Below are 21446 nucleotides of genomic sequence, written 5' to 3'. Positions count from 1 at the left end.
TCCATGAAGCCTGGAACTCCAAAGAAAGAGAAGACAACAAGAAAGAATACCCTATCTTCGCTAGGGTGAACAAACAACAAAAGATGTATATGAAGAGTGCTGCCTTGGACTTTTGCACAAATCTTGCTTTCTCCATTTTTGTGAACATTAAAACGGGCGTGGAACAGAAATTAAAGGCACATTACGAATGGCTAACTATGGTATCTGAAGTTAGAATTACAAAGATTCACTTGAAGCACGTAGAAAATTAAATAATCATTTGTATGAACTAAATATTCCAATGGTTGCGGGAACTTCCTGCAGCCCAATTTCTGGATCCTCATTTGCATGCACGCACTTTACCACTCGCTAAATCAATAAACTTGTAATTTCTGTCTCTATTACCGCACACATACCCATTAGCATGCAGTCGTAAGCTACCACATGACGTGCAAGACCACCAGACATAGATATAAAGCCCCACTTTAAGTTACCTGTACGAACATGCTTGTGTGGTGTAGCGTGCCTAATACCCGTGTCACACGAACAAGCAAAAACTCTTTTACCTAAGCGGTCTTTTAGCGAGTTGAAAGAGTTGTATTCAAAAGGAGTTGCATAGCAGACACGCGGCGCTGGCGATCTCTTTTTAGCGTTTCCTACCGAGGACACTATTGAAAGCGCGGCGCTACATCTTGAAACAAAAACCACTCAGAATAAACCCAATAAACCGACGTATCGCAACATATAAATCAAATATGCGTGTTATTACACGTTGTTTATAGTAAATTTAGCTACAGTATGTTCACAAACGGCAAATTAAAAAAAAAGATGTCGTGCATCCGCATCGGCGGTTAACGTCATCACGTGATATCTTCAAACGGCACACGAGAGTGCTGTAGAAAAAGTGCATTATTGCGCCTAGTTAACCTTCTGCGAAGCATAAATATCTATATATTTTGTACCGTGTAAACGTGACACAAAAATAAACTGCTGCTTCCTTTTTTTTTGCTAAATTATAATCACTGGTGTCCACTGGTGTGGAGACTACGCCTTTCCAGCAGTAAAAGAGATTGGCGATCTCCGGTTTTGGAAAAGACCACTTCTGGAACAGCGATTGAACTTTGTCGTGTGTCTGCAGATGAAACTCCTTTTGGGAAGGTGTCTTTTTATTCAAATGCCTCTACAGTGCTCATGTGACACAGGTATAACTCAGGGTCCGAAGGTCCCAGGTTCAATTCTTACCTCTTAAGTTGGCAGCTCCTGGCAACTCAGCCATATATGAGGTCTCATGACGCCACACAACTCGCCAACCAAATAACGTTGGCTACCACCTGCCAGAGCCACGACTAATTTTTTTGTTCATAACGCTGACACTGCCAACAATGCTGATGCTGGATTTTCTGAAGAACAGGGCCTTTGGCTTTGTCACATTGAAATGTGCAAGCAGCAGCCATCGCTGTGCGGCCACAAGCTCATTATGTATTATTGTTTTGGCTTGGAAGCTCTTGCAACAGATAATATGAGCCCCGTTTCTTTCTTGCTATGCTCCTACAGTCCTTCCAATCCCTTCTGCACGCTAGTGGTACACACCTTTCTATATGATTATCCCTACGTGAAAGAGATAATGATTGGGGCCATGCACTTAACCAGCAAATTTTTTCGGGAGTGGGCCCAATCTCTAGTTTGGCTGATAAAAAGCAAAATTCTACCCAATGCTTTCGGGAGCAACAAACATGCTCCAGAATTTTCAAATTTTTGTGGACAGGAGGGGGCGAGGAAAAGTTTATTACATGAATATAGCATATCGGGCACGAGCTCCATAAATACAACTTCGTGTTACATGCGCGACGCAAGTAAGTCATGTAACATAAGTGAAGAAAGTCAACAGGAGGTACTGACCAGGTTTCCGGTGAAGTCCCTCTGGCGTGTGGTACGGAGTGGCGGATGCAGCGACAGATGTTTCAGGCAATGAACACACCACATCCAGAAGCTTGGAGCAGGCTGCCTGTGGAACAGCAACAGCAACCGAGGCCCGTAAGTTTCCCTAATGTCTCACAGTGCTTTCACACATTATATCGCAGCAATGCCTCACTGCAACAACTTTAAGTGGCTCTGTTATAGCGAGATCCATTGCTTAATTATGTTCACAGAAGACTACAATTGTACGGTCGAAATTAGAGTTTGTATGCGCCGCGTACAATCCTTCTTTCACTTTCACTAACCTTATTGAAACTCTAGAATCTGTCCAGAATTGCGCTGCAAGATTTACTTGTTCCGACTATTCATATCACACCAGCATCTCCACACTTAAATCTCAGCTTAACCTTCCTACATTGGCCTGTCGCCGCAAGATCGCTCGTCTTTCTTTATATCACAAATTTTATCATACCTTTGATCCTGAAACTACTACTATCACACGCGCTCATCGCATTTCCCGTAACTCTCATCCTAACGCCGTCTATCCAAAGAAAGCCCGCATCGATACATATTATCAGTCTTTTTTCTTGAAAACAGCTCGAGACTGGAATGGCCTTCCATCCGAAGTGGCAACTATCACCAACTTCAGCCAATACAAAACCGCCATCGAAGATATTTTGTATTCATATTAAATTGTACAGCCCACCCCTCATATAATGTCCCCGCCCGCACCGATAAATATTATCAGTCTTTTTTCTTGAAAACAGCTCGAGACTGGTATGGCCTTCCATCCGAAATGGCAACCATCACCAACTTCAGCCAATACAAAACTGCCATCGAAGATATTTTGTATTCATATTAAATTTTACAGCCCACCCCTCATGTAACGTCCCCGGACCTTTGAGCAATAAATAAATAAATAAAAATTGAAATCATGATGCCTTCATGAAAGCAATTATTTCAATAATGATTGCTTCATTACAGTAAAGCTTAAATGTGTTACTCGACATGTGTGGGGGTTCTTACTAAGCCGTCGAGCCTCTTCTGAGGTCTAGGCCGCAAACACCGAGCTCCCACGATCACACACCACGGGCAGCCGTTCTCATGGCCGCAAAGTGGTAATGCGAAGTACGACACAACACAGAGCAGGACTTTGCCTGGAACCAGATGTTTATTGGGTTTTCCCAAAAAGAACGCTGGTGAAGGTCTTGCTGGCGACCCTATCCTTTTGGATGGGGCCTGACACTTCGAAGGACAAGATGGCGACAACAAAGAAGTATACGGGAGAGGAGGTAAATACCTCCCCTTGGGGGAAGGAGACCAGCGATGGGTGCGCCACCAAGACGTCTACGCGGGTTCCCGCGAGAAGACGAGATGAAGCTTCTGGATCCAGCCGGCAACGTGAGCGGTTGTCTCCCGCCGCCTCTCCCGGCAAGTGCTGAGGGATAGCGGGCACGGAGTACACTGCGCACACGGGAGGGCCCGTCGTGCACGACCGCCCATCTGGTTCCCAACAGCGAAGCGACCGGTAAATACCGCGCGCTCTTGCCGCCTCCCGCGGCAAACGCCGTGGTATGGCTTCGTCCGAAGAATGCGGCGCGCACGGGAGATCCCGGCCGCCATATTCACAGCGCGTTCAAATGTCCGCCGCCGAAATCGCACCCACTTTTCCTCTTGCACAACTTCGATGATCCTTGGCCCATTTGAGTAGGGATCAAGAGCGCGATCCGAGATTTCCGGGAAAGCACCCTCACCTGAAACACGTGACGTTCGAGCGTTTTCACTCCTTGAACGCGCACTGCCATTCCAGGCGCAGCTGGGCTCCAGACAATCCGATGGGGGTGGCGGGGGCCGGTACGCACGGGCAGCTGAAATTTCGGCTTGCACCCGACGCGCTTCCACGGCAAGCTCATTCAGGTTCCTGCAGCGACTTCCCCGCAGGTAAAGAGCAAAGGTGGGGTGGCTCTGTCGGATTACTCGTTCCACTTGCTCAGTGTTCGAAGCGTTGGGATCGACGTAATCGTAAAGCTCCTGCATCGCCCTGGCGTATTCGACAAGCGAAAGACCGATCCCCCCTTCATACCCCCACACATGGGAATCAAGGAGTAGGACTTCGCAAATGTTTCACTCCTTTTTGCACTAAAAATGCAGCATAATGATGACAAGTGCAAGCCGTTAAAACCACCATCATCACCATTAGCTAAAAACATCACCACCGTGGTGTCACCATTGTCATCATTACCTGCACTGCGTCCCCTGCAGTACAAAGGCCTTTCCAATATCTCTCCAATTAACCCAGTCCTATGCTTCCTCCATAGGAAAACCTCTCCAATGCTATTAACCTGATGTCTACAGGAGTATATTCAGAGACCTGAATCTCTGATATCTACCACCTTTCGGTACGCTTGCTTTGTGTAGTGTATCTTTAACGCATCGTCACGACACTGCATTTCTTGCGCCATCACTTAGCAGCCACGCAAGTAGCGGTGGGCGTATCACTCGTTCTTCATGCTATAAAAACGGCTGTGCATCAATAAAGATTGTTCAGTTCCACCCTGGCGTCCGACTGAGTTACAACAGCTGGCGACGAGGCGGCGACGGTGACGGCCGGCGATGGCCGTCGGCAGGATCGGCGAGTACCGTCTCGGCACGAACGCGTCATGGGACGAATACGTCGAGCGCCTGGAAATGTTCTGCGAAGCGAACCAGATAACGAAGGAAGAGCAGAAGAGGGCAGTCCTGCTGAGTTGCTGCGGCGAAGAGGCGTACGGGCTCATCATAACTTTGGTGAAGCCAGCAAGACCGACAACAGCAACTTACGATGAAATTAAGACAGCGGTTCGCAAGCACCTGCATCCGAGGCCTTCAGAGCTGTACGCAAGATTTTTGTTCTACAGAAGAAACCAGGCTGCCGAGGAATCTGTTGCGGACTACGTAACGGCGCTGCGGAAGCTAGCCGAAGACTGCGGGTTCAGCGACAAGCAACTCCCACTGGACATCATGATGCGGGATCGTTTCGTATGTGGTCTCCAAAACGAAGGAGTTCAGCAGCGACTACTCGCAGAAAGCGACCTTACATTTACGGTTGCATACGACTTGGCCGCGACCGCAGAAGCAACAGCCAAGCAACAGCAAGACATACGGAAGCAAGGCCGAGACGAGACAGCGGACAACCAGGGTGTGATACAAGTAACCCGCCCGAAACAAGCCTTCAAGAGAGAGAGCTGGAACTGCTACCGGTGCAACGGTAAGCACGCTCCTCATTTATGCCGTTTCAGAAAAGCGACATGCTTCAAATGCAAAAACGTTGGCCACATAGCAAAGGCTTGCCGTTCAAAAGACGAACCTAGAGAGGCCCGGAAGACCATACGTCAGGAAAAAAGGGCAAATAACGACAAGGGCGTGTACGAAATGAGTGCATTATTTTCACTCTGCGAAGTGAATGAGCAGGACCAGAAGTTCATTGTTCAAGTCGTAATTGAAGGGCATGAAGTCCCGATGGAGGTTGATTCCGGAGCGTCGTGCTCAATTGTGAGTGAAGACACATTTCGAGCAATCGAGGGAAGCGGGTGTAAAATTCCGCTGAAAGATTCCGGAACAGCTATCGTAACATGGTCCAAAGAGGCGTTACCTGTTTTGGGTCGTGCAGTAGTCTTTGTGGAATTCAAAGGCCGGAAGGCAAAGCTACCTTTGCTGGTAGTAAAGAAGCAAGGCAACAGCCTTATTGGACGAAACTGGTTTACTCCGTTAGGCATTGGCTTGCGAGGAATCCAACAAATGAGCGTGGAAGACGTGCCTTCAAGATTTTGTGAAGTGTTTCGCAGGGACCTTCCTGGCTTCAACGGACCCCCAGTTCATATCGAGCTGAAAGACTACGCCCAACCAGTGTTTCTCAAAAGTCGACCAGTGCCACTGGCACTCAAGGATGCCGTGGCCGAAGAAATTGACCGCTTGGTGCAACAAGGCGTATGGGAACCCGTTGAATACTCAAACTGGGCTACGCCACTGGTAGTGGTAAGAAAAAAAGACGGCACTTTGCGTTTGTGCGGCGACTATCGTAGCACAGTAAACAAGTCTCTAAAAAACAGCGGGTACCTACTGCCCACTACAATGGAAATGCTGACTACTTTGGGTTCAAGCAAGTGGTTTACTAAGCTAGATCTAGCCCAGGCTTATCAACAGCTTACGCTAGACGACGAGTCGGCTGAGGTGCTCACAGTTAACACGATTAAAGGACTTTTCAAGGTTAAACGTTTACCTTTTGGTATCTCAGTGGCTCCGTGGGTGTTTCAACGCGTCATCGACACACTCTTAGCAGGCATTCCCGGCGTGAAAGCTTATCTCGATGACATCTTGATATCTGGAAGCAATGCCGAGGAGCACGCCGAGCGATTGCAGACCGTACTAGAGCGTCTTCAGAAGGCACAGCTAAGAGTAAATAAAGAAAAGTGTGAATTCAAACAAACAAGCATTGAATTTTTGGGTCACAAGATTGATGACGCAGGCATACACCCCAGTCAAAGCAAGACGGACGCCATCCAGCAAGCGCCGGCGCCCAAGAGCAAGAGAGAGCTGCAAGCTTTCTTGGGGTTGCTCAATTTTTACAGCAGTTTCCTCAAGGGAAAGACGGAAGCGGCCGAGCCACTGTACAGACTCCTCGATCGTGACCATGAATGGGAGTGGACAGGTGAGCACCAATGTGCCTTTGACAAGCTGAAACAATTGCTCAGCTCAGACTCTGTACTAGCTCCTTATGACAGCAAGCGTCCTTTGGTTTTGTGTTGCGACGCATCTCCTGTTGGGGTGGGGGCAGTACTAGCTCATCGTGCAGATGATGGAAAAGAGCAGCCTATTGCCTATGCTTCACGAACTCTTGGCTGTAGTGAGCGAAACTATGCCCAAATTGATAAAGAGGGATTGGCTGTGGTATTCGGCGTAAAAAGGTTCCACCAGTATCTGGCAGGACGAGAATTTACGGTGATAACTGATCACAAGCCGCTACTCGGCTTGTTTAACCCAGACAAGCGAGTGCCCGAAGTTCTGTCGCCCAGAATGCTTCGTTGGATTTTGTTGTTGTCTGCATATAACTATCGCTTGGAGTACAGACGAGGCGAAGACAACGCCAATGCCGATGCACTTAGTCGTCTGCCAGCTCCGGGAGACGAAGATGAGCCACAACCACCTGGAGACGTGCTGCTGTTAGAAGCTGTTGAAGACGCGCCACTGCAGGCGACGGACATCGCAAAGCTGATCAAGACGGACAAAGTCCTATCCACGGTAAAGGAATGGCTGCTCAGTGGCTGGCCTTCAGCGCAACTGGACAGCAAGTTCGCGCCTTACGAGGTGAGGAAGACTGAATTGTCTCTGCATCGTGATTGCGTACTGTGGGGGAATCGCGTAGTCATTCCGAACGCAGCTAGAGAAAGGGTGCTTCAACTCCTGCATGCCAATCATCCAGGGATGAGTGCCATGAAAGCTTCAGCTAGAGGACTCATGTGGTGGCCGAAAATGGACCACGAAATTGAGGAATTCGTGCGGCACTGTCAACCATGCCAGAGTAATCGGCAAAGCGATCCGAAGGCTCCAGTGCATTTTTGGATAAAGCCAGATCAACCTTGGAGTCGACTACACATTGACTTCGCGGGCCCCGTCAAGGGAGAAGTATTTTTAGTCGTAGTGGACGCATATAGCAACTGGGCAGAGGTCGAAATCATGCCTTCCATGAAGGCTACGGCGGTTATCACCAGTTTAAGAAAGATGTTCGCGACTCATGGCGTGCCAGATGTTATCGTTTCAGATAACGGCACAGCCTTCACAAGCTCAGAGATGCAAACATTTTTGAAGTGTAATGGTGTGCGTGCAGTTTTCACTGCACCTTATCATCCAGCCAGCAACGGCAGGGCGGAGAGGATGGTAAGAGAAGTTAAAGAAGCATTAAAGAAGCAGCAGGAAGGGTCGACGCAGTGCAAGATTTCGCGGTTCCTGTTTAAACAGCACACGACGCCGCATGCCATCACAGGGAAATCTCCGGCAGAGTTGATGTTCGGGCGTAGGCTGAGGACAGCGTTGGACAAGCTTCATCCGGATAGGCACCACGTGCCTGAGCTCCCACGGCCAGATACTAAAAGGTTTCGTGTCGGTGACTCAGTTTATGCTAAAAGCTTTTGTCCAGGTCCAAGGTGGAAAGCGGCCAGGGTTGTGGCTGTGAGAGGCCCTGTGTCGTACACGGTTCTGCTGGACAACGGTGAGCGCCATCACAGGCACCGGAACCAGTTGAGGTGCGCCTGGACCAGACCCGAGCCTGACCAACTCACAAGTGCGGACTACCACGTCAGGCTCCCTCCTACTGCCAGGCGGCCAGAGAAATCGCTTGCCACCGCGGAAGCAACGCCGGAAGCACGTTCAGGTCAAGCTACACAGGAATCAATCGAACCGAGAAGATCAGCACGTGTTCGACGACCTGTTGTGCGTTACGGCATTAATGATTAGCCAACATCATGATTGTGTTAATAATCTTAGGGGAAAGGAATGTAGTGTATCTTTATCGCATCGTCACGACACTGCATTTCTTGCGCCATCACTTAGCAGCCACGCAAGTAGCGGTGGGCGTATCACTCGTTCTTCATGCTATAAAAACGGCTGTGCATCAATAAAGATTGTTCAGTTCCACCCTGGCGTCCGACTGAGTTACAACACTTTGTCTTAAAATCCAGTTTGTTGCCATTAACGGCTATTGGTTACCACGCCTTCTCATTAGATGCCCCGCCCATGCACAATGTTTCTTCCAGATTCTGACTCGCATTACTTCCCTGACCTTCTTAACTTCCCATCTTTTAACAATGCATCTACCATTTTCCTACACCTACCTCTACCTCTCTGCGCTGTCCTCACCTTAGTTGCCGTCAGCCTCCATGTCTCTGTAATATATGCGAGTGCCAGTAAGGTACAGCTGTTACATACTTTCCTCTTAAGAGATACTGCTAAACTAACTGTCACTCATGATCAGACAGCATATGCCCGATGCACTCCACCAGATTCTTCTACTCATTTAACTTTCGTAGACTGGATCTGCCGTCGCAAATGCCTTCCCTTGCCACTTCCAGAACCTCGTTACCTATCATAAACTGCCATTTCTCTTCAGAAATGCTGAATGGCTACTTTAATTTTCTGCACGCTAACTATCAGACCCGCCATTCTGCTTTGCATGTCTGTCACTGATCATGCTTTACGATTCGTGCCCCGAGTTACTTGCATTGCAACGTCATCAACAAACTGCAGATTACTACGGCACTGTCAAGTAGCTCTTATCCTTAGTTGTTACCAATCCAGGTCTCTGAATACTGCTGTAAACACTAGGTGAATAGCTCTGGTGAGACTGCATTTCCCTGTCTGAGCCCCTACCTTTATAGAGGACTGTGGTTGGTTTGTAGCCCCTATAGATATCTTCTACTGCTTCTATGTATGACACCTGGTGTAGTGTGTATCAAGTGGATGCCAGAACCAGAAATTCTGCAGGTTTTTAATCTAGCCAACCATTATATATAAGACTTGTCGCCCTCTTCCGTTGGCCAAATTCAAAAATAGGTCACAAAACAATGGCCTGTAGAGCAAGAAATCAATGCTGGAACAGTCGAGTTATGAAGCGCTACAATGAAAGCTCAGATTGCAGTTGTCAGGCCGGCCCGTAACCGGCAGCCGGAACACTGTTTCACAGCATTTTAGTCACAGCCCTCTGCTAGCCTCTCACCTAAAAGCACATCTGTTATTGGAGTTGGGCAAGAATGATGAGCATACTTAATTACACATGGCAGGATTTATACCGCGAGTCCCTGCCTCAGAAGTTGAATAAATACGAGAGAAAAAATAATGTACAGTGCTGGGCAAAATTAAAAGACTGTGCTGTGCCTAAGTCCTTAAGCGTGGAAATGGGAAAAGCCACTTTACAGAACTGTTTTCATTAACTGCATCGTTATTTTCATCCCTACTATCACCATCATCAATAGCGCTACTATCATCCCTATAAACTAAATACATCATTATTGTCATTGCTATGCCATCATCATCATTATCCCTAAATGCAGTGTCATCATCATCACTGCTATCATCATTATCGCTAGCTGCATCGTCAACTGACATGAAGATGGCAGGAACGCGTGGCATAGTTAGCGCTTTCGGCTGGTGATTGGAGGGATAGAAATTTGATTCCCAGTGAAAGACGATTTTTGTTTTCTTAAAGGTCCTAGCTTGCTGGTCATGCATTCCGCAGACAGTCACTTCTTATGCCACTGATGAGCCAAGAAATGCTTTTGAATTAAACGTGGAAAGACCACGCAATTGGCTACGGTTGCTTTTTCTTTTCTGTACAATTAAATGCGCACCTGACAAAAGTACTCAGGCAAGCATATCACATGGTGTTGAAAACCATTGCTGTACCGTCAGAAAATGCTGCCATGCAGTTTTGTCAATTTGCATGGTCTTTCCACTTTCGCACCGCACTGTACATATATCACTTCAAAGAGACAACAGTCATCAGTATATACAAAGTAAAAAAAAAAAAAAAGAGCACGCAGCCTTGTTTAGCTTGCCCATGCAATTTACAGATCATGCACCATGTCACTTACAGAAGACTCCCCAAAGGAATGGAAGCAGCTGGCGAGCTGAAGGTTCACCTTATTCTGAAAAAAAGAAAAAAAAAATTGCTATAATTACCAGGTATAGCTGCAAAGCAGTGTATGGTTTGAACTGCGTTAGTAAACTTCGAGGTTCTACGATACTACTATAGAACCTCAATGACATGAATTCCTCAGAAGCATGCGAAGTATTTGTATGGTCCAAAACAAGCTAACTTGAACACGAAAATGTAGAAAATGCAATCTTATTTACGCGGTGCAATTATTTTCAGCTGAAAAAAATCCACATTGTTCATTTGGGTCAGAGTACAATGTGACAAATTGAGTAAAACTGTCCATTCCTCAAGACTGGCTTTCCCTTTGGGCCCTCGTCAACCCTCTTCATGATATAAGGCTTATCTTCAAAGAGGTCAAGAAAAGCTGTTTCATGCTAGAAAACAGGCACAAACAATTGGTACTATTCTAATATCACTTACCTCCAAAACACAAAAATGTTTAAGCTAGTTCTCTTTTCTTGCTCTGTACATCTATGTGTGATGCTAGTAAAGCGTCCGCTCTCAAGTTCCCACTATGAATGTATTCCCTCGTAAGTGAATAGTTTAATTTATCATATTTTATCTGAAGCATTGCCCTAGCTGTACTTGACTTTTTCCTTAATACCAAAGATATAGGCAATCAAAACTCCCCTAAACTCAACACACACAGACGCGTGACAAAAATAGAAAAAGAGCCAGGTCACAACTGCGCCTCACTCTGCCCTGTCCATTCGTGTCATGTGTGTGTTCCCAGTGAGAAGGCACATCCACAATCTAGTTGACAGCAACGAGGAGGGGGCGGCCACGAACACACGCTGAGGTGTCGCCCTAGTCAGTTCTGAGGAGCGATTTTTAAAGATTATTTGTAAATTAAAGGGCCCAAGCAGAGATTTTATACTCAACTCCAATATTTATAAAGGCTGCTTCTACACATCTGTCACATTAAAACATGATCACAAACATCTTTTCAAGGCACCAATCGAAGTTTTGATGTACTGCGTATGTACCACACCACAAAAGTAGACTGATCCCTTTCACCGAAAACAAGGCCTTTCATGTGGTAAACAAGAATTAAGAATAAAAAAATAAAAAAACAGGTGTCGCTATCATCAGCCAATTTCGCAAGTTAAATGTGTGTGCGGAGAGCATTTTTTTTTTCTTTCTTTCTATTTGCATGGATCCCAGAGGCCGCGCTACACTTCCCTTCACTTCAAAACCATGGTAACTCGTCTTTTTCGGTAATAATGTCACAGGTTTGAATCGACTGGCGGAAAGATTTTTAAATGCAATTTTCTCGCCAATAAATGCTTCTTTCATCATTGGACAACATCAATATACCCAGAAGAATAATTTTTTTTTCTGAGAACAGTAATTATACAAAGTTGTCCTTAGTGTCCACTTACAAGAAGGGCTTTCTCAACCAAGTTTGAGGCAGGCTTTAGTGCAAGATAACAATGCAAAGGCTTGCTACACTACCACCGATTACTTGCAGAGTGCGGTAAGGCATGCCACCTGCTATCGAAGTGGTCGTCACTTAGCGCTGAGGAGCTCCATTTATTTGTATTGTAGATACTTTCAGCCAAAAAAGCTCTTCACTTGGACTTTTATTCCCTTAGCGTCCATTAGAAGAGCCCTTTAAATGTTATACCCATCGTAAGGCTCCTGCCGGCAGGTACTTAACAGTTTCTGTGAACGCATCACTGCTTCCATTACTGTAACATACTACGCATAACAAGCATCTCCTTGGATTTGACAAGGCCTGCCTGCTTCCTCTTCTACACGTGCACTACGTCTCGCCAGATGCCCAGTACTCTGGCAGGTACTGTCACGCTCAATATGGGCTGCAACGCACCAGATGAGGTAGGTATTCAGTCCTCGGTGCACAGCGACTATAACCTTGCTCAGAGTTTATTCATTAAGTTGCAGAAAAGGAGAACAGAGTTAATGCATTAAACCGCAGCACATGCTTGGCGCTAACAGTCTTGATGAGCTTGCCACCCACTGTCATCCTGTTGTTAGGCTTGGAAGTGCGGTAACATTTTCCTTTCCATTCGTTTCATTTTTCTTGTGTGCATGTATACAAGTGAAACATAAGTGACATAACCATCTTTTAACACTGTGATTAGGCACTGAATGAAAACTGTATATATAAGCGTATTCCTCCAGTCTTGCTACAAGCTAGCCATAATCTGGGCTCTTCCCGTGGCAGTCACCTTCCAAATGTGCAGAAATAGAGTTCACATTAAGCTTTACTGTATAATTTTTCCCTCTAAAATAAATAAAAAATGTTCTCGTTAATTACTCATCTAATTATTGACTTCTATCATGTAAACAACGCCCTGCTTCCAGTGCAATCCACCTGCCCAGGCCACAAAGACATATCTGCCAAAGATTTTAAAATAAAAACTTTTGTTTCTCTTTTGTGGAAAAATAAATAGCAATGCTGTGTTCTGATGCACATTGAAAAAGCAATCCCCAAAGTGGGCTTGTTTAGCTTCAAAAGCTACCTGAGAGCTTAGGCTTGATCAAGGGAGCAATAAAAAAGCATGCACAGGGTGTACAACAAACCTTGCAAGCTGCAAGGTTTGCCTAATTCGTTTGAAAACCATTCCTGATTGCATACTTTACCTTTGTCGCTTGATCGGATGTGGACTCAATTATTTTGTACAGCTTAGCAACAGCTTCCTTTGGCTGGTCCTGATCAAAGAAAGCAAAAGCAGAGAAACATGACACAATAAGTCTTTTCTGCTTCAAAGATAAGCTACAAAGCAATAATATGTCCCTTCGTGAATTCTCGTTAACAGTAACCAAAATAACACATACACAGAAATAGTAATACCCAATGCCTAGACGATGTAAAAACTTGCCCACAAAGTTGAAAAGCTGATTAGTCCAGTATTAAATCGTAGTAGTGTATCTTGAGACAGTCTGGCTTCCTGGTCAATGTCACAGTTTAACACAGCTTACATTATCACACACTCACAGCAAGTCTACCATGATTACATGACCAATAGACTCCCCAAGAGAATGTCTTGCTGCTATCCCTATGCAAGAACATCACCAAACCACTTGGTCATCGGGTCATGCTAGGTTAGAGGGCAACGAGCTGGTTCATAACCAAGCTCGAGTGCTTATTGGCCGAGAGTGAGTCTCTCTCAACCTCGCCTCATGCCCCTTTCGTCGACCTATAAGAAATGTCTAGAAACACGTCTTTAAATAAGGAAATATTCTCCACCACACAAAAGGCTAAGCACAGCAGATGCTGTAGCCTGGCGCCAAATACAGACAAAGTCAGTTCGAAAACTACACGAATATATAGTAAAATGCATTCTATACGCCGACACCTGCCCTTCGTGTGATGCAAGCCCCCTACTTTTCCACATCTCAAGGAGGTGTGCGGACAATTCACTTTAATTGAACCAGCAATGGGAGGCCCACTTGACTAGCGCGTCTTTGAAAGATTAACTAAACCTCATCGACCAGGTTAGTGAAGCGTCTTGGGTCACTGGTGTTCCGGAATGAGGGTCCCACCCACCTGATCATCAAGCAGCTTTCAAGACCTGTTTCCCAACAAAGTTTATTCTCTATCTAAAGAGACCCACCACAGGTACTATACCAGAACCTGGACCATCCAATAGATGGACATGTTTTCCATAAGAAAAAGAGATACGCTCAAAGCGAAAGAATGAAAGCAAGCTACTCAGAAACGTAAAGAAGCCAAAGAGTCTCAAATATGGCACCGTTGGCCATACACCACCACAGAACATGTCAGGTGGCACCCACCTGATAAATCAGTGATTCTATAAGAAAGGACTGGAACCAGGGCCACTCCTCCAGATGAATGTGCTGTGACAGCCGGGCCAGTTCTGGGAAAAGCAATTCTCTGCTTCACAAGAACTCTCGCAGAGTAAATGCAATTACAAACGCCCCCGAAGAACTCCCAGAAAAATGTGCAATGGCACAAAGTGTTTCCCTCTACGCAAGATGGGGCTAACATCAATTTTTGCAGAGATTTCACCCCGAGGAAGCCGAGCATTAGACCATCGATGAAAGCTTGCACACTTGTGTGCCGAAATTCTTAAACATAGTCTTCCTAAAATGACATGGCTTTTGAAGTGTTGTAAAGCCAATGCTGGCAGTCAGTAAAAATAACAAATTATTCATGTTAACCAGCGAGCTGATTAACTAATTTAAAATAGCTAAAGGAATACTGAAAACAAACTGAAGTCAGCCTGTATTGACAGAGTACCACAAGCCTGAAAAGGCCACTCTCACCGAAGACGATCTTTCTACGCAATAGTGTATACAGCTCGTTTCATTGAAAAGACATCGCCATGGCCTGGCATTGAGCCAAGTTGTCGGGGACATTGTCCCAAAAGTGTCGGAAAAAATCCTGCTTGGTAAACAGGGTCATGACATCACAACCACATGACCCTGTGTGGGAATTTCAAATGCGTCCCTCATGCCTGTATATTCCGGTATGCGTTTCAATAAGCGTTCTTCATTCATCGTCCACGCCTGACATCAGTCATATCGTCTGGCGATTTCGCATTTTTTTAATTCTAAAAAGTGACATGGCTACTGCTGACAGAGAGTTATTACAAACCTCCAACTGCAAGCAATCAGATTAAAAGAGGTCATTATAAACGAGTTAACAAGCTTAGTTAACGCAATTAACCTGTTTTCTTACATCCATCAATGCTCGCATTACAATGCCGCAGAAGCCACCTCGATGTTTGAAAAAGCCCATTTTTTAAAAGTCCTACTTCACTTTCACTGAAACAACCCGTGCATATATATTTTACTGTTCTGTAATGTGACCACCCACCGCTGAAGGCAACCACAGCCAAGGGCTATGAATGAACAAGGTGCCATCATCTTTTGTGGCATCAGTCTAATTCAAGAGGCAATTCTCTGGAAACATGAGCTACATGAGAAATTAAATGCAGCAAATGTTCTCATGTGCTAACACCTGCAGCCTCTCACACAGCGGTGGCAATCATCATCTCTGCGTGTTTCTGCTGCTTGTTTAGTGTTGTCCCCTGCTGTGCTGAGGGCGTGCTTGAGGGCAGCCATTGGTCTCAAGTCTTCATTTTCCAAGCCATGTAGCTATCACATGGTGAAGACAACCTAACGAATGAAGCCTCGCGGCCGCCCTCGTTTAACTTGTTTCACTGCTGAAAATGTTGGAGGAACCAACTAGACTTTAATTAATGACACAAAATTGCCGAAAAGCTGGTCTTTCCTCAATGCTCAACATCCGGGTAACTCAGCTGTCTCCACGAGCAGGAGCAGATAACCATAATCGCACTATATATGTACCCACAATGTGTCTGTTAGTTGAAAGGATGATGGTTACTATGGCCATGCCATAGACTATTCCTTAGCACTGAGCACCACCCTCAAGACCATTTTACATATACATGGCAAAACACAGTTTCTTGAAATAACTGGCATTAAAATAAAGAGCAACTAATTTAATCAATTTAATCAGTCCGCTCAACAGATGGCTCATAGCAATTCCCTCAATTCAGACGCGTCCACCTAGCAAAAGAAGACCCTCGAGCTCCTTACAGCAGCATGACCGAACGAAAGGTAAAAAGACCATCAGATGCCTCAGGTGAACTTGAAACAGACACACTTGAAGTCTGCTACTATAATGCATTAGGCCGCAATGTGCATGACAGAACAAGAGCAGAAAAGAGACTACGCTACTCACCTTTCTTTAGATACTGCAGGATAGACCAACAACGAATCGCAGTGAGGAAGCTTTGGGTCAACACCACTGCCGACTCGGCAGGGACACACTTGCTCACTGTCAAAGCAGGCGGTTCTGCCTCCTTTCCCTGGGCGGCATAACAAGAAACCTCAAAGTCAACTTCCAGAAGGCATCTGCATTATTTCCCTTCAGTGACACACAGAACCCTCGTGACTTGAGGCCTTGTCATTATGTGCCGAGTTTCCCAGAAACAAGCCTTATAACAGAAGAAGAATAAAACGGTGCTACAGACTGAATGGTAGAAAAGGCAGGCCCATAAGCTGAGCAGCAGCCAAATGATTTATTGCGACAGAGAGAGCAGCAACATAAAGTAAACAAGGTGGGAAGATATGCAAATAGTGAATCATCATGCGGCGACACTGAGACACAAGCGCACAATCTTGTGGTACCCCAGCCAGCAAAACTTGGATGAAACAAGTGTCAATGTAGTCGTGCACGTTATGCACTTCAGAAATCAGCCTAACAAAGGCTTAATTCAGAAATGCTTCAAAATGCTTGCACTCAGAACGACATACGACAACACTGCTTTGTCGTGACAGGCTTAATTTCTTGTGTACCCCCGCATAGTCATTAGACAATGCCATGGCAACAGGCAACAAAATTTCCATCTTCCATCTAGAGGCTTTCTGCCTTTGTTCTTAGTTGGCTATCTCGCACAGCCCTCCCAGTTTGTTTCCGGTAGAGGAACCGCATCTTCAATGGGTACCCTGCAATTTAGGTTAGCCTTTTCAGTTGTCACTGAGACCGATTTGCATTTGATGTGCACGAGATTGAATGAGGCAGCTATTATCACCAGATATAATGACCAGACCTCAAGGACGACTTTCAAAGCATATAAAATACACATGTACAATGTCACTTGCCTCAGCCAACTGTCATGACTCCAGTGTCGTCCCACAAGAGCTTGCATTTCTCAATTCTATGAAACATGACGATTTGTCATTTGCATACCTGTTTGCCATGTTTCCTTTACACAAGTGCCTTCACTGTGACGATAATCATTTGGTTGTTAGTCACGTGTCTGTCTTCTCTACCACCTTTCCTGCAGCACTGTATTATTCTCATTCCCTCGACATGAACCAACCAGCTTGTTCTAAAGTTTTACAAAAAGTAAAAGTTGCCAGAGCTGAAGGCTGAATGTAGAGTGCCAACAGTAGTATTTGCCAACAAATGTGTTAGCAATTAGATGTATCGCCACCACATGTGTTAGCAGTCAGATGTACTACATCAACCCGCCAGGGTGGCGCAGTGGTTACGGCGCTAGACTACTGTTCCCAAGGACGCGGGATCGAATCCCGGCCTCGGCGGCAGCTTTTTGATGGAGGCGAAAAGCAAGGCGCCCGTGTGCTGTGCGATGTCAGTGCACATTAAAGAACCCCAGGTGGTCGAAATTACCGAAGTCCTCCACTACGGCGTCTCTCATAGCCTGAGTCGCTTTGGGACGTTAAACCCCACAAACCAGATGTACTACATCAGCAAGCGTTGAAATAATTCCTGCTTGAAGGTAGCCCGAGAGCACAAATACACACAGGCCTAATTACGGTGAACAGGACCAATACTATATGGCATTTGTTCATTATGTTTCGAAGTCCATACCAAGAGCAATTTACTAATAGCTATCATCCATCATGTAATTTTACACAATACTATGCACAAATCACTAATAGATTAGAGAAGTTCTGGCATCGTTTGGCATGGTTTTATGCTGCTGCCTGTTTTTGCCTCAACTAGACAAGAAGAGACAAGCCAACTATACAGAATGACAGAGTGTAGGTCTCTTTTTTATTTCTTAACGAGCTTTGATACCAGGCTACCTGGCCATTAGAATAGTGTGTTTAAAGGGATTAAAAGTTGCCTTTGATTTCAGTCGATTCATTACAAAATTTTCACTTGCAACTCAACCATTTTGGTGTCCGTGGCACTTTCTTGTTGGCAGAACACCCTCTTGGCTAGCAAGCGGAGCCCGTTGACAAAATTTGGTAGGGGCACGCAAACTCATTCGCTTGAGAAATGTGCAATCTCATCCCGACCCTTCAGAATGCGAAGCAGGCAACTTTGTTAAAAAACAACCTCTTATGATAACAGGCTGTGTTCTATCCACAACAACCAGTCAAGTGAGGTACCTTTACTGTTTTCATTTCAAATAGCACCATTTCTACCGGAACTTCTGGCCAAAACCCAATTTGTATGCTGACATGAGAGTACGGGTTTCCTTTCCAGCTTGTCAACCAAGAATAACAGTATATACTGCTATAAAATTTCACATTATGTCATATTACACTGATGAGATTTTGTGCTCATGAGTTCAGCTCATAAATAGGTCAAATTTTTGACGCGCTTCCAGGCACTGTCATCATAACATACTATATTTACTTGCACAACGAACCCATCCCCACTTCTGCCACAGAAACTTTACTTTTGCTTTTTAAGCACTGGCATTTCTTACTGCATTCTGCAATTTTGTGCCATCACTGTTACCATCCACCGTGCAGACCAAAGAGTATATAAAAAAAACTGCTGGAATGGAAGTCAATGGGCTGGGTGAAGCCTGCGGCGGCCATCTTGAGGAGGGCAAGTGGCCTGCCAAGCGCTTGGGAGCTCTGTTCGCCGGCATTGCCAGTGTGTTTAAAATGCGTAAACGATTTTTAGGTTCTGATGCACAATGCTTTGAGCTATCAGGTGAGCCATATTGGATATCTCCAAATCGGTTTGAACCACCTGAAATTTTAAAGAATGTCGCAGCTCAACATCAATGTCACACCTTTGAGTGAAGCCGTAGCAACGCTAGTATTACATAGTTGCATAGCTTATGTCAAGTATAATAGCACTGCATTAACTGGAAGGGTTAATTAAGCATGGTGAATTAACAACCTGTTAATGAACTTTGGATTTTGTGCGGCATTGTCGAGTGTTATGTCATTAGATAGCATATGTCGATTGCACTGGGCTAATTTAGATTCTAATTAATTGCTGCTAATTAGATAATTGTGAATAAATATTAAAATACATGCTATAGCTACAAGTCGTATATCGTTGGATAGCTTATGCTGAGTAGAACGGCACAAGACTAGCTGCACATTGTTCAAGTCAACAACCAGCAAGGGCCTATGAAAAATATGATGACTGCTCATAAAAAGACCGAAGCAATGAATATCCAGAATTATTTGAGAGGCAATACTCCAGAAATGTGCATACTATTACTGACTGCAGCAAAGCCTTCAGCGCATTAATGCACAGTCTCTCACGCAAAAGTGGCTGCCATCATCGCCACGCCACAGCTGCTACGAGTGACGCACTGCTCAGTCCCATGCCCATTCACCATTTCCATTTTTCTACCCGTTTTTGTGCTTACTGCTTCATAACAGCACGCCCCAGAGCATGGTTCCACATTGACAACCATGTTCTAATTTATTCATGAGCGTCGCGCGGTCCACAATGTGTTTCAAAAATTGCCTTCTCCTTACAGCTTATGAGTGCAGTGGTGAAGACCTCTGTAGACATATTGAAGAGAAGTTAGGAAAAGGTTTGCTCTACATTTGTACTTTGGTTCAAAGTATAACATGACAAGCGTTCTGACACCGACAAAGTTAGGGAAACAAAACCAAGCTATTTATTTCAATATGATGACCCACAGTTAAGAACTAAGTGTAAGCGAAATTTCCAGTACTGTATAACCAAGCTCCATAATTGTTGCAACTTGATGAAATGCACTACCTTTGTTCAGATTAGTGAAGGTTATGTTGTCTGGATGTCATAGCTATGATTTCTGCTCAATCAGCTTCAGTTTAAACCTGGTTCAAATGGACAAAATTCATCAAGTCGTGACGCCTGAAATAGCGGCGCTGTCTTCACTCAGCAAATTTAAATAAGTTTAAAAGATGCACTTGCCTCAGCCTCAACTTTTCTCTTCTTGTGCTTGGGTCTAAAAGGAGACAGACAAAAAGAAAAATCAAAGAAAAAACAGGGAATTGAATCTGTCAGTTCACAAGCCTTTCTCTGAATGATAAGCACCACTTCCAACAACACAACCAAAACAAACATTCTAAAATATATTTTTCAAGTTAATTTCTTCTCTTCGTGTTACACCCTGTGAAATGAAACACCATGGATGCTTTCGAGTTCAGTTTTCATGAGTTTTCAGCTCCACATTATACTTGATTTTGGGAAGAACTAATGCATAGAAAAATTCAAGAGAAGGGTTTGTGCTCCCTACTTAGCACTCAAACATGTACTCATTTAAACACATAAATGGCAAATGTTTGTAACTCACATCAGAAAGAAGAATGTAAAAAATCCAAATTTCTTTGTAGCACGGCTACTAAAACCAAAAATTTGCTTTTATTTATGTATTAAAGCAATTTCGCTTGTTTAAAGGTTCTTGTGAGGAAGTTTAGAAACCCTTCCATTTGATGAAGAGCTTCTATTAGAACATTATTTCTACTTCCCCTCAAGTTTTTGTAGGAGTCAGGTTAGACACTTACTTTTCACATTAGCTCTTTTGAAGCTTTGTTCCGATATCTTTCCTTGCTATCCACGTGAAATTGGATGGAATGCATTATTGGATTTTGTGTGCTCCATAGCTCTCAATGCTTCACTCTAGCTGAAGGTGGTCCCCAGTGAGCAGCCAGCAACATTTAGCAATTAAACAGAACAAAATCATCATGCATATTTACTTGAGCAAATCACTGAAATATACAAATAAAGACTTAAAAAAGGAACTGAAAGTGATGTAACCTAGCACCACATAACAGCAGCTATTAATAATAACTGTACCTATAGTATTTGTATTTCAATATTACAAATTTGAGACTCGATTTCTGGCTGAAATATTAATTTAGCAACAGGCTGACGAAAAATTGAGGTTCTTTCATCGTCAAGAGTTGAAGCAGGCACAGAATGCTTTATGGTACCAACTTAGCACTTTCTGGGTGGGTTATGAATACGGGTGTGCGAACACTCGAAATTTCGAAAGCAGTTTTTTAATCACGTGGTATTTAATTCGAGTTGCGTTGCTCTTTCCCTAATTGAACTATTTGAACCTCCGAAAATTGAGAAATTATGAATTTCTAGTTCCTCTAGACTAGTGGTGAAGCACTGCAACACTTC

At 44.7% G+C, this 21446-nt stretch overlaps 1 protein-coding gene across 1 annotated transcript in view; it reads right to left on the bottom strand.

Moving 5' to 3' along the window:
• Nucleotides 1–21446, bottom strand: part of IntS10 (integrator complex subunit 10) — a 63559-nt gene that overhangs the window by 14480 nt on the left and 27633 nt on the right. The window contains exons 11-16 of the mRNA XM_084606900.1: nucleotides 20229–20262; nucleotides 16281–16407; nucleotides 14345–14427; nucleotides 13190–13258; nucleotides 10518–10571; nucleotides 1879–1984 (exon numbers count right to left, since the gene is read on the bottom strand). Of these exons, the coding sequence (XP_084463026.1) occupies nucleotides 1879–1984; nucleotides 10518–10571; nucleotides 13190–13258; nucleotides 14345–14427; nucleotides 16281–16407; nucleotides 20229–20262 (473 nt within the window). The remainder of the gene's footprint in view (nucleotides 1–1878; nucleotides 1985–10517; nucleotides 10572–13189; nucleotides 13259–14344; nucleotides 14428–16280; nucleotides 16408–20228; nucleotides 20263–21446) is intronic.

This window comes from Amblyomma maculatum, chromosome 6 (assembly GCF_055883805.1).
Source record: "Amblyomma maculatum isolate TAMU_Amacu chromosome 6, ASM5588380v1, whole genome shotgun sequence".
Taxonomy (NCBI): Eukaryota; Metazoa; Arthropoda; class Arachnida; order Ixodida; family Ixodidae; genus Amblyomma; species Amblyomma maculatum.
The sequence above is the reverse complement of the archived record's forward strand: the minus strand, read 5'-3'. Positions and strand labels throughout refer to the sequence as shown.